We start from the raw sequence: 12,988 nt of genomic DNA, 5'->3' as shown, positions 1-12,988 counted from the left end.
TTTGGCAAATTAAACGCCTTTCTATTTATCGGTCTTTTAGCGATGACGTCACCGAGGTAACACAGCCGCCATATTTATTTTCACATTACAAACACCGGGTCTCAGCTCTGTTATTTTCCGTTTTTTCGACTATTTTTTGGAACCTTGGAGACATCATGCCTGGTGGGTGTGTTGTCGGAGGGTGTAACAACACTAACAGGGAGGGATTCAAGTTGCACCACTGGCAAGAAATCTGCCGCCAGACCCCCATTGAATGTGCCGCAGTGTCTGCACATTTTACCGGCGATGCTAAGACAGACATGGCACAGAGATGTATGGATAACCTGCAGATGCATTTGCAACCATTAAGTCAACGAAATCACAAAGGTGAGTTTTGTTGATGTTGTTGACTTATGTGGTAATCAGAAAAAAATGGTCACGGCATGACTGCCAGCTAATCGATGCAAAAATGCTACGCTAATCGATGCTAACATGCTATTTACGCTAGCTGTATGTACATTTGAAACTAGATACCCACATTTAATGCGAAACAAACACTTACCAATCGACGGATTTAAGTTGCTCCAGTGTCACAAGATGCGAAAGTCCTGATCGTTTGGTCCGCACATTTTACCGGCGATGCTAAGGCAGACATGGCACAGAGATGTATGGATAACCTGCAGATGCATTTGCAACCATTAAGTCAACGAAATCACAAAGGTGAGTTTTGTTGATGTTGTTGACTTATGTGCTAATCAGACATATTTGGTCACGGCATGACTGCCAGCTAATCTATGCAAAAATGCTACGCTAATCGATGCTAACATGCTATTTACGCTAGCTGTATGTACATTTGAAACTAGATACCCACATTTAATGCGAAACAAACACTTACCAATCGACGGATTTAAGTTGCTCCAGTGTCACAAGATGCGAAAGTCCCGATCGTTTGGTCCGCACATTTTACCGGCGATGCTAATAAGGCAGCCATGCTATGGGCCACTTCATTAGGTACACCCACGCTATGGCCGAATAGCGTCAATAGCTATTCGCTCAATAGCTTCAATTTCTTCTTCAATTTCGTTTTCGCTATCTGCCTCCATACGCCGACCATCTGTTTCAATACATGCGCTTAAGCCGCTGAAATCCGAGTCTGAATCCGAGCTAATGTCGCTATATGTTGCTGTGGTAACCGCCATGTTGTTTGTATTGGTAGCCCTGTATGACGTCGCAGGGAAATGGATAGTGGTTTCAAAGATAGCAAAACTAAGGCACTTTAAAGCTTTTTTTAGGGATAGTCCGGGAGGTGTAAAATTTTGAAAAAAACTTCAAAAAAATAAAACAAGCTACTGGGAACTGATTTTTATTGTTTTTAACCCTTTTGAAATTGTGATAATGTTCCCCTTTAAGTTCAAGTTAAAAGTACCACTGATAGTCACACCCAGACTTAGTGTGGTGAAATGATTCTCTGCATTCGACCCATCCCCTTGGAGGGGAACAGTGAGCAGCAGTGTCATCTAAATGGTTGCACCCTATGGCTTCCAAGGGCACACAGAAATGAGTGATGCGTTCGCAACTAGAGGCAGGTTTGGCTCAATCTAAAGGTTCGTAAAGCAAAAAGATGGCGAATCAAAGTTTTGCTGTACTGTACTTGAAACCCTTCAATCAATCAATGTTTACTCATGTAGCCCTAAATCACGAGTGTCTCAAAGGGCTGCACAAGCCACAACGACATCCTCGGCTCAGATCCCACATCAGGGCCAGAAAAAACTCAACCCAATGGGATAACAATGAGAAACCAGGGAGGGCACCGCAGATGCGGGGAAATGGACGTCGAGTGGACACATGGGATTGTTGTAAGGGTTAACATCCCCTTTAATGACAAATGACCTCAACATTCAATCAATCAATCAATGTTTATTTATATAGCCCCAAATCACAAATGTCTCAAAGGACTGCACAAATCATTACGACTACAACATCCTCGGAAGAACCCACAAAAGGGCAAGGAAAACTCACACCCAGTGGGCAGGGAGAATTCACATTCAGTGGGACGCCAGTGACAATGCTGACTATGAGAAACCTTGGAGAGGACCTCAGATGTGGGCAACCCCCCCCCTCTAGGGGACCGAAAGCAATGGATGTCGAGCGGGTCTAACATGATACTGTGAAAGTTCAATCCATAGTGGCTCCAAGACAGCAGTGAGAGTCCCGTCCACAGGAAACCATCTCAAGCGGATCAGCAGCGTAGAGATGTCCCCAACCGATACAGGCGAGCGGTCCATCCTGGGTCCCGACGAGCGGTCCATCCTGGGTCTCGACTCTGGACAGTCAGTACTTCATCCATGGTCATTGGACCGGACCCCCTCCACAAGGGAGGGGGGGACATAGGAGAAAGAAAAGAAGCGGCAGATCAACTGGTCTAAAAAGGAGGTCTATTTAAAGGCTAGAGTATACAGATGAGTTTTAAGATGAGACTTAAATGCTTCTACTGAGGTAGCATCTCGAACATAAAGCATAAAGACAATGACTGCACTGTTTGGGTGGAGATCTGCTTCACAATGAAACTAATAAAGCACAAATAAACACAAATAGCTCACCTCTCCTCTCCTTGTGACACAGTAGCTCTAATAATGATGAAAGTTGGGGACCCTCTGACATAAAGGCTGTGTATGTCATTACAAAGTTCACAATCCTCACAGTCTTCATGTGCTGGCAGATCCGACAAAACAGCTCCTCCCCCACCAGCTTGTGTTTTGGGGAACACAATCCCAAATCCAGTAAATGTGTCCAGGTAGTGTGAAACCCTGTCCTCTCACACACACCATATCCCCGATATAGTAGATGGTTTAATGCCTGTTTGTTCTGCTCTCTTAGACGGAGTTAACAGCACTGAAACTTGCTGCTCTTGAGAGCAACAAGAATCTGGACCTGGAAAAGAAGGAGGGACGAATAGATGACCTTCTCAGGGTAGGTGGGATCGGGTCTATAACCTTGGAGTTAGGGACATTGGACAGAAGTTTGGGATCAGGGCATAGTAGTGTTGTCCCGATAGCAATATTTTGGTACCGGTACCAAAAATATTTTGGTACTTTTTGATACTTTTCTAAATAAATGGGACCAGTAAAAAAAATTGCATTATTGGCTTTATTTTAACCCCAAAAAATATTATGGCAAGTTTGTCCTTAAATAAAATGGTTAACATATATTTTAGTAATAAGTAAACAAACAAAGGCTCCTAATTTAGTCTGCTGACATATGCAGTAACATATTGTGTCATTTAGCATTCTATTATTTTGTCCAACTTATAGGGGACAAGCTGCAAAAATGGATAATTCATATTCTTGTTCATTTACTGTTAATATCTGCTTATTTTCTCAACATGTAATATCTACATTTCTGTTAAAATGTAATAATCACTTATCATTCTTCTGTTGTTTGATACTTTACATTAGTTTTGGATGATACCGCAAATTTGGGTATCGATCCGATACCAAGTAGTTACAGGATTATACATCGGTCATATTCAGACTCCTCATGTGTTCAGGGACGTATTTCCCGAGTTTATAAACATAATATACATTTTTTTTTTAAACGAAAGAAGATGTTTGTCAAGGTTGTTTGGTGACGAACCCCAAGATGCAGAGATGGAGGCAGGCATGGAATGTGAACACATGATTTAATTAAATACTAAGACAAAAACAACCAAAAGGATACAAACACAAAGCGCGCACGAGGCGGTTAATCAAACAAAAGGAGCTAGAAAATAACGAACAGGAGCTTAGCGTGGAAGCTAGCGGGTAGTGAACAGGCAAACAGAAATCTTACTTGTGTAATAAAATAAAACGGAAACAGGCAACAAAAAACAGTAAGCTACAAACATCAGCTGAATATAGCTTACCGCAACGCTGCAAAGACAAGGTACGACACGACAGGAGCGATAACAGATCACAAGAGCGACTCGACGTGACACAAGACAAAACAGGTACAAATAGGAGCGGGCTGATTGACACCAGGTGTGGCCAGGTGCCAATCAGCCGCAGCTGAGTGAAAACAGGACACAGGGAGACAAACAGGAAGCTGAACCAAAATAAGAGCACTAGACAGGAACTAAGGACAGGAAATACTAAACACACAGGAGAAACTAAAACACAAACCAACTGTCAGTGGCAACTCTGACAATGTTGTGATGCCAAAAAATATCAACGTAATCCTAGTAGTATCGACTAGATACGCTCCTGTATTTGATATCATTACAGTGCATGTTAGGTGTCAATCCGCCAAAGGCAATTGTTTACATTTTGACGCCGGTGTGTAGTCAAGCCTCCCAGCTTACTGCGAGCTTTGTTCTCCCGGGATGCAATCGGACTTTTCCGGACACGGCGTGAAGGTAGGAACATATTTATTTTCTCAGCGAAACAAACATAAACTATGGCGTGGAACAAACACAAAACTGTGGCATGAAACAAACAGCATAAACTATGGCTCGGAACAAACACGAAACTGTGGCAAGAAATAAACACAACTTACGTGGACACTACCGTATTTTTCGGAGTATAAGTCGCTCCGGAGTATAAGTCGCACCTGCCGAAAATGCATAATAAAGAAGGGAAAAAACATATAAGTCGCACTGGACTATAAGTCGCATTTTGGGGGGAAATTTATTTGATAAAACCCAACACCAAGAATAGACATTTGAATGGCAATTTAAAATAAATAAAGAATAGTGAACAACAGGCTGAATAAGTGTAGGTTATATGAGGCATAAATAAGCAACTGCTATGTTAAGCTAACATATTATGGTAAGAGTCATTCAAATAACTATAACATATAGAACATGCTATACCTTTACCAAACTATCTCTCACTCCTAATCCATAAATCCCATGAAATCTTGTAAGTCTAGTCTCTTACGTGAATGAGCTAAATAATATTATTTAATATTTTACGGTAATGTGTTAATAATTTCACACATAAGTCGCACCCCTGGCCAAACTATGAAAAAAACTGCAACTTATCGTCCGAAAAATACGGTAATGACGCCAGAACGACTGACTGGCAAAGACAGGCTTAAATAATGTCTCTAGACTGGAAGCAGGTGCGTGGTCCGAACACCAATGGCAGGTGAAAATCATACGTCGCCATGGAAACTAAAACAAACAAGGGTGCACAAAAACAGGAACTAATGGAGTCTTAAAACTAACAGAAAATAACAAAAACATGATCCAGACCACAGATCATGACAACAAACATAATTTAAATAGAAAAAAACGAAAGATGCCCAAAAAATATAGACGTAATCATAGTAGTGTCGACTAGCTACGTTCCTGTACTTGGTATCATTACAGTGGACGTTAGGTGTAGATCCACCAATGGCGTTTGTTTACATTTTGACGCCGGTGAGCTATTGTATCCTACGGTGTGTTTGGCTATTTCTTGTCGTGCAGGGACGATACTTGTAAGAAACGTACTTTATTTGTCGGCATGGAGGCGAGGATTAGTAATTTAGAAGTAGCTACACTGCCGACTGGGGCTGGACTTTAGCCGCGAGATAAGGTTAAAGCACCTCTTCCTGAGGGCGTTTCAGTGTTATAACTTCACCTGTATCGTTAGTTTTTAAGCAAAATGCGTCTGTTCTCTCTTTTCTGTCCACACACTGTGTCTGCTTGTAAGTACTCTGTGATTGTGCGCTGCCGAACATGCTCATCAGCTCGTAAAACCAGCAATGACAAGACGTGACGAGGACGGGGGCGCGGTTTGGTACTTTTTCAGAAGCAGGGCAGTAACGAATATGGTTCATTAGTATTGCGGTAACACTAATACCGTACAACCCTAGGGCGTAGTATGGAACGGATCACCCGTTTCTCTAGCACAGTTGACGGTTTTAACTTTCTGGGAGCAGTCTTTTCTGTTCCAGCAAGGCACATAAAGACCTGGGTTTATTGAGGACTAACCTGAGAGTCTTGCCTGCCAAGACTTCAAACACTTTTGTGACAAATGTGAAGAGATTTGGGGGCCAGACCTGACATCGTAACATTCTTAAGATGTTTAAGGCGTTAAAGTAAAGTCGCCAACGGTATTTTCTAGGGGTCTAACGGTACACAAAAATTTCGGTTCGGTACGTACCTCGGTTTAGAGGTCAGGGTTGGGTTCATTTTTGGTACAGTAAGAAAACAACAAAATATACATTTTTTGGTTATTTATTTACCAAATTTGTAAACAATGGCTTTATCCTTTTAACATTGGGAACATTATAATAATTCTACCCACGTTATTCCACATTAAACTGCCTCAAGTTGTTGCTTTGATTAAATAAAATGACAAAACCTTTCTTCTACATGTAAAAAGTGCAACATTAAACATTTTCAAGTCAACTCATCATGCTTAATTTATTACAGCATTTGGGAAGCCCGTAGTTGACTTTTATCGTACACACACACACAGCAAAATGAGCTAACCTAACGCTAAAAGCTAATTAGCCTTCACCTCAACCCAGAACTATGAGAGAGCTCAGCTGTAGTTTAAGTTTCTAGAAGGTCATAGTGATGTTTGTAATAGTTGTGACTAGGAAGTCCATCCATCCATACATCCATCTTCTTCCGCTTATCCGAGGTCGGGTCGCGGGGGCAACAGCCTAAGCAGGGAAGCCCAGACTTCCCTATCTCCAGCCACTTCGTCTAGCTCTTCCTGGGGGATCCCGAGGCGTTCCCAGGCCAGTCGGGAGACATAGTCTTCCCAACGTGTCCTGGGTCTTCCCCGTGGCCTCCTACCGGTTGGACGTGCCCTAAACACCTCCCTAGGGAGGCGTTCGGGTGGCATCCTGACCAGATGCCCGAACCACCTCATCTGGCTCCTCTCGATGTGGAGGAGCAGCGGCTTTACTTTGAGTTCCTCCCGGATGGCAGAGCTTCTCACCCTATCTCTAAGGGAGAGCCCTGGAAACTCATTTGGGCCGCTTGTACCCGTGATCTTATCCTTTCGGTTTTTGACTAGGAAGTGTTTCTCATAATTTGGGGAGTGTACGATGTCAGCTGCTCACCTGCTAAACACATATCAGCTCATCTCGACGCCGGAGCACTGACTCCATGCTTTCTGAAAACGCACTGCTGATTGGCTTTGTATGTAACCAATCAGATGGTTGCGTGGGCGGGACAATGCTGGGTGCTCACTGCTCAGACAGTGGCAGCTGCAGAGCAGCTTGTTAAGACTAGCTTACAAACTCGTTCGATACACCCTCGTACCGAACCGAAACCCCCATACCGAAACGGTTCAATACAAATACACGTACCGTTACACCCCTAGTATTTTCACTTCTTGTTGCTTTCGTCCAGCAGTATTTTTGTTTTTATATTCATGCAAATGTACCTTGTGACTGTGGTGCTTTCCACACAGGCTAACTGTGACCTGCGGAGACAGATCGATGAACAGCAAAAACTCCTGGAGAAGTACAAGGAGAGACTCAACAAGTGCATTACTATGAGCAAGAAGCTTCTCATAGAGAAGGTATCCACCTTTGCATCCACACACTCGTCTTTATAGAAAACATAAAAGCGGATCAACAAACAGCTCATGTAGCGCTGGAACCTTTTGGGTCTTTTTTGCTGGCGGAACCTTAAATCTGGTACTGTGCTGCAGTATCGGAGCAGTAACCACCTCCATTTTTATGTTGGTTGTTAATGTTTTTGAGAACACCAGAGGGACTTTTCTGTGTGCGCACATTGACAGCTGTTGTGTTATTTGATATATTTTAGCACCTCCATCTAGTGTATATAGACAGAAATAAAAATAGTAAGAGTATATCTTTTTTTTTTAAAGAAATCAAATTGGTATATCTTCAAGTCATCATAATCAGTTGCTCTAAAATGTATCAATCATCAATGTTTACTTATATAGCCCTAAATCACTAGTGTCTCAAAGGGCTGCACAAACCACCACGACATCCTCGGTAGGCCCACATAAGGGCAAGGAAAACTCACACCCAGTGGGACGTCGGTGACAATGATGACTATGAGAACCTTGGAGAGGAGGAAAGCAATGGATGTCGAGCGGGTCTAACATGATACTGTGAAAGTTCAATCCACAATGGATCCAACACAGTCGCGAGAGTCCAGTCCAAAGCGGATCCAACACAGCAGCGAGAGTCCCGTTCACAGCGGAGCCAGCAGGAAACCATCCCAAGCGGAGGCGGATCAGCAGCGCAGAGATGTCCCCAGCCGATACACAGGCGAGCAGTACATGGCCACCGGATCGGACCGGACCCCCTCCACAGGGGAGAGTGGGACATAGAAGAAAAAGAAAAGAAACAGCAGATCAACTGGTCTAAAAAGGGAGTCTATTTAAAGGCTAGAGTATACAAATGAGTTTTAAGGTGAGACTTAAATGCTTCTACTGAGGTGGCAACTGTTACCGGGAGGGCATTCCAGAGTACTGGAGCCCGAACGGAAAACGCTCTATAGCCCGCAGACTTTTTTTGGGCTTTGGGAATCACTAACAAGCCGGAGTCCTTTGAACGCAGATTTCTTGCCGGGACATATGGTACAATACAATCGGCAAGATAGGATGGAGCTAGACCGTGTAGTATTTTATACGTAAGTAGTAAAACCTTAAAGTCACATCTTAAGTGCACAGGAAGCCAGTGCAGGTGAGCCAGTACAGGTATATATGTATGTATATATGTATATAAAGGTATATACAGTATAGGTATATATGTATGTATATATGTATATAAAGGTATATACAGTATAGGTATATATGTATGTATATATGTATATAAAGGTATATACAGTATATATGTATGTATATATGTATATAAAGGTATATACATTACAGGCGTAATGTGATCAAACTTTCTTGTTCTTGTCAAAAGTCTAGCAGCCGCATTTTGTACCAACTGTAATCTTTTAATGCTAGACATGGGGAGACCCGAAAATAATACGTTACAGTAGTCGAGGCGAGACGTAACAAACGCATGGATAATGATCTCAGCGTCTTTAGTGGACAGAATGGAGCGAATTTTTGCGATATTGCGGAGATGAAAGAAGGCCGTTTTAGTAATGCTTTTAATGTGTGCCTCAAAGGAGAGAGTTGGGTCGAAGATAATACCCAGATTCTTTACCGTGTCGCCTTGTTTAATTGTTTGGTTGTCAAATGTTAGAGTTGTATTATTAAATAGAGTTCGGTGTCTAGCAGGACCGATAATCAGCATTTCCATTTTTTTGGCGTTGAGTTGCAAAAGGGTAGCGGACATCCATTGTTTAATTTCATTAAGACACGTTGTTTATCTCACAAGTAAGGAAAATACTTGTAAACAATGATTAAGGCCTGGGCGAAAAATCAATTTAATAGATAAATTGGAATATTTTATTTATTTATTTTTTGTCCTTTCCAGCTACTCAGGCAAATCATATAGTCGATGCCAATATCGGCTGCACAAATTTACTTTACAAAAGAGAAGTGTGGGATACTTCTCTTGTTGCCTTATTTGTATTTGACATTATTAAATGGATTTATATTATTTGGTGCAGGAGGGGATAGAACAAGGGTAGGGAACCTATGGCTCTAGAACCAGATGTGGCTCTTTTGAAAACTGCATCTGGCTCTCAGATAAATCTGAGCTGACATTGCTTAACACGATAAGTAATGAATAATTCCACTTGTAATCCTAGTGTTAAAAATAACATTCAAAATATAAAACATTCTCATGCATTTTTATGTTAAAGAACTTGCGTTAATGGTAAGAAGTAATTGATGTATTATTGGTTAGTGTTGGGCTTGCTCTCCTTGGGGTTCTTTAGACCACCAAGCACCGACATGAGAGCCTGTTTTAGGGTTAAAATACAGGGGTTTTTTTTTCAATTAGTCTCTCAGTTGCTTTCCAGCAATTGTCTTTTTCTCTTTCGTCCTCACTCGCGCTCTGGCTCCAGCCCCAACCCTGTCTCTCCTCCTGGCTGCTGCTTATAACAGAGCGACAGGTGATTAGATAACAAGGCCCAGGTGGGCCATCTACGCACCTGTCGCTGATTTCGAGGCCGGTGTTGGCAACATGCTGCTTTGCTGCATGCCCGCAGGCCACGCCCCCTCCACAGTTAGCTTCAGAATAACAATGTTATTACAAAGAATAAGAGACCTATTATACTCTGGAAATGTTGGTCTTACTTAAAAATGCACGCGTTTAGTTGTGTTCAGTGTTAAATAAAATATTGTATGGCTCTTAGGGAAATACATTTTTAAATATTTGGCTTCTTGGCTCTCTCAGCCAAAAAGGTTCCCGACCCCTGTGATAGAAAGAGAAAAAAAGGAAGAGTGCGGGGACAAGATGGGGATAAGACAGAGAGACAAACACAACAATAACAACAACAACCGAAACAACATCAGCAAATGGGATATGTACAAATATGATGGAAAAAGTGATAGCGAAGAATACAAAAATGACAATAAAACATTATTACACCACAAATGGAGTAATACAAATACCAATAGAAATAGCACTTTTGGTAATGAATAATAACAATAGTTACCTCTTATTATCAACAATACAATTGTTTCAGATGCAACAATACGTATATGTAATGATAACTTCAAATACAAAAATAGCAGATAAATGGAGGGGAAGAAAGAGACGCCAACTATATTATTAACCTTGTAGATTGTTATAGTAACTACCGTATTTTTGGGATTATAAGTTGCACCAGCCAAAATGCATAATAAAGAAGGAAAAAAACATATTGAAGTCGCACTAGAGCAGGGGTCGGGAAACTTTTTGGCTGAGAGAACCATGAAAGCCAAATATTCAAAAAACTTTCCGAGAGAGCCATATAATATTTTGTTAACACTGAATACATTTTACTTCAAAATGCGTGCATTTTGAAGTAAAACCAACATTTTAAGAGTATAACCATAGTATAAGTCTCTTATTCTTTTTAATGACATTGGTATTGTGAATTATATTTATATAGCGCTTTTCTCGAGTGACTCAAAGCGCTTTACATAGTGAAACCCAATATCTAATTTTTACATATAAACCAGTGTGGGTGGCACTGGGAGCAGGTGGGTAAAGTGTCTTGCCCAAGGACACAACGGCAGTGACTAGGATGGCGTAAGCGGGAATCGAACCTGCAACCCTCAAGTTGCTGGCACGGCCACTCTACCAACTGAGCTATGCCGCCCCGTATTCTGAAGCTAACCGATAATACATAAAATTCTTCTTACCATTAATGCGACTTCTTGAACAGGGGCGGCAGAAAACGGATGGATGGATTAAATATCATGAGAATGTTTTATATTTTGAACATCTTCTTTAACACATTACCAGCGGAAGTATTCATTACTTAGCGTGTTAAGCAAATATTTATCTGAGAGCCAGGTGCAGTCATCAAAAGAGCCACATCTGGCTCGAGAGCCATAGGTTCCCTACCCCTGCACTAGAGCAGGGGTCACCAACGCGGTGCCCGCGGGCACCAGGTCGCCCGTAAGGACCAGATGAGTCGCCCGCTGACCTGTTCTAAAAATAGCTCAAATAGCAGCACTTACCAGTGAGCTGCCTCTATTTTTTAAATTGTATTTATTTACTAGCAAGCTGGTCTGACTTTGCTCGACATTTTTAATTCTAAGAGAGACAAAACTCAAATAGAATTTGAAAATCCAAGAAAATATTTTAAAGACTTGGTCTTCACTTGGTTAAATAAATGTATTTATTTTTTTACTTTGCTTTTTATAACTTCCGGGAAGACAATTTTAGACAAAAAATACAAATAAAGGTTTTTAGGATTTTTAAACACATATACCTTTTTACCTTTTAAATTCCTTCCTCTTCTTTCCTGACAATTTAAATCAATGTTAAAGTATTTTTTTAAAGTTGTAAATAATAATAAATACATTTTAATTTAATTCATTTTAGCTTCTGTTTTTTCGACGAAGAATATTTGTGAAATGTTTCTTCAAACGTATCATGATTAAAATTCAAAAAGATTATTCTGGCAAATCTAGAAAATCTGTAGAATCAAATTTAATTCTTATTTCAAAGATGTAATCAAATGTCCTAAAATTAATCTTAATCAGGAAAAATTACTAATGATGTTCCATAAATACTTTTTAAAAAAATTTTTCCAAAAAATTCGAATTAGCTACTTTTTCTCTTAATTTTTTTCGGTTGAATTTTGAATTTTAAATAGTCGAAATTGAGGATAAACTGTTTAAAAATGTAATTTTTTATTTTTTTCGTGTTTTCTCCTCTTTTAAACCGTTCAATTAAGTGTTTTTTTCATCATTTATTTTCTACAAAAAAACTTCCGTTGAAGGAAAAAAAATGTACGTTGGAATGACAGACAGAAATACCATTTTTTTTTTATATATATTGATTTATTTATTAAAGGTAAATTGAGCAAATTGGCTATTTCTGGCAATTTATTTAAGTGTGTATCAAACTGGTAGCCCTTCGCATTAATCAAGAAGTAGCTCTTGGTTTCAAAAAGGTTGCACTAGAGCAGGGGTCGGGAATTTTTTTTGGCTGAGAGAGCCATGAAAGCCAAATATTTCAAAATGTATTTCCGTAAGAGCCATATAACATTTTTCAACACGGAATACAACTAAATTTGTGCATTTTTAAGTATGACCAACATTTGTAGAGGATAATAAGTCTCTTATTCTTTTTAAAAACATTGTTATTCTAAAAGTTAACCAATAATAAATAAAATACTTCTCACCATTAATGCGACTTCTTGAACAGGTGCGGTAGAAACCGGATGGTTGGATTAAAATGCATGAGAAGTTTTATGATTTGAACGTTCTTTTTGAAACTGTGATTACCAGCGGAATTATTCATTACTTATCGTGTTAAGCAATGTCAGCTAAGATTTATCTGAGACCCAGGTGCAGTCTAAAACCGATGGCTCTAGAGCCATAGGTTCCCTACCCCTGGTTTAAGCATTAGACACCTTTTTACCTGCACCCTGCCTCCTGCCTCCCGCTGTTTCTCACATTTACAAAGTAATTAGCTACCGACTGCCACCTAC

The 12,988-nt window shown here is 40.4% G+C and overlaps 1 protein-coding gene across 4 annotated transcripts in view; it reads left to right on the top strand.

The window, feature by feature from the left end:
- The window catches only part of LOC133545386 (serine/threonine-protein kinase tousled-like 1-B), a 95,307-nt gene that overhangs the window by 51,932 nt on the left and 30,387 nt on the right, over positions 1–12,988 (top strand). For all 4 annotated transcript variants that reach the window (XM_061890892.1, XM_061890895.1, XM_061890891.1 and 1 more), the window contains exons 7-9: positions 2,699–2,773; positions 2,857–2,949; positions 7,371–7,481. In XM_061890892.1, coding sequence (XP_061746876.1) covers positions 2,699–2,773; positions 2,857–2,949; positions 7,371–7,481 — 279 coding nt within the window. The remainder of the gene's footprint in view (positions 1–2,698; positions 2,774–2,856; positions 2,950–7,370; positions 7,482–12,988) is intronic.

Source organism: Nerophis ophidion, linkage group LG28 (genome assembly GCF_033978795.1).
Source record: "Nerophis ophidion isolate RoL-2023_Sa linkage group LG28, RoL_Noph_v1.0, whole genome shotgun sequence".
Classification (NCBI taxonomy): Eukaryota; Metazoa; Chordata; class Actinopteri; order Syngnathiformes; family Syngnathidae; genus Nerophis; species Nerophis ophidion.
The sequence above is the reverse complement of the archived record's forward strand: the minus strand, read 5'-3'. Positions and strand labels throughout refer to the sequence as shown.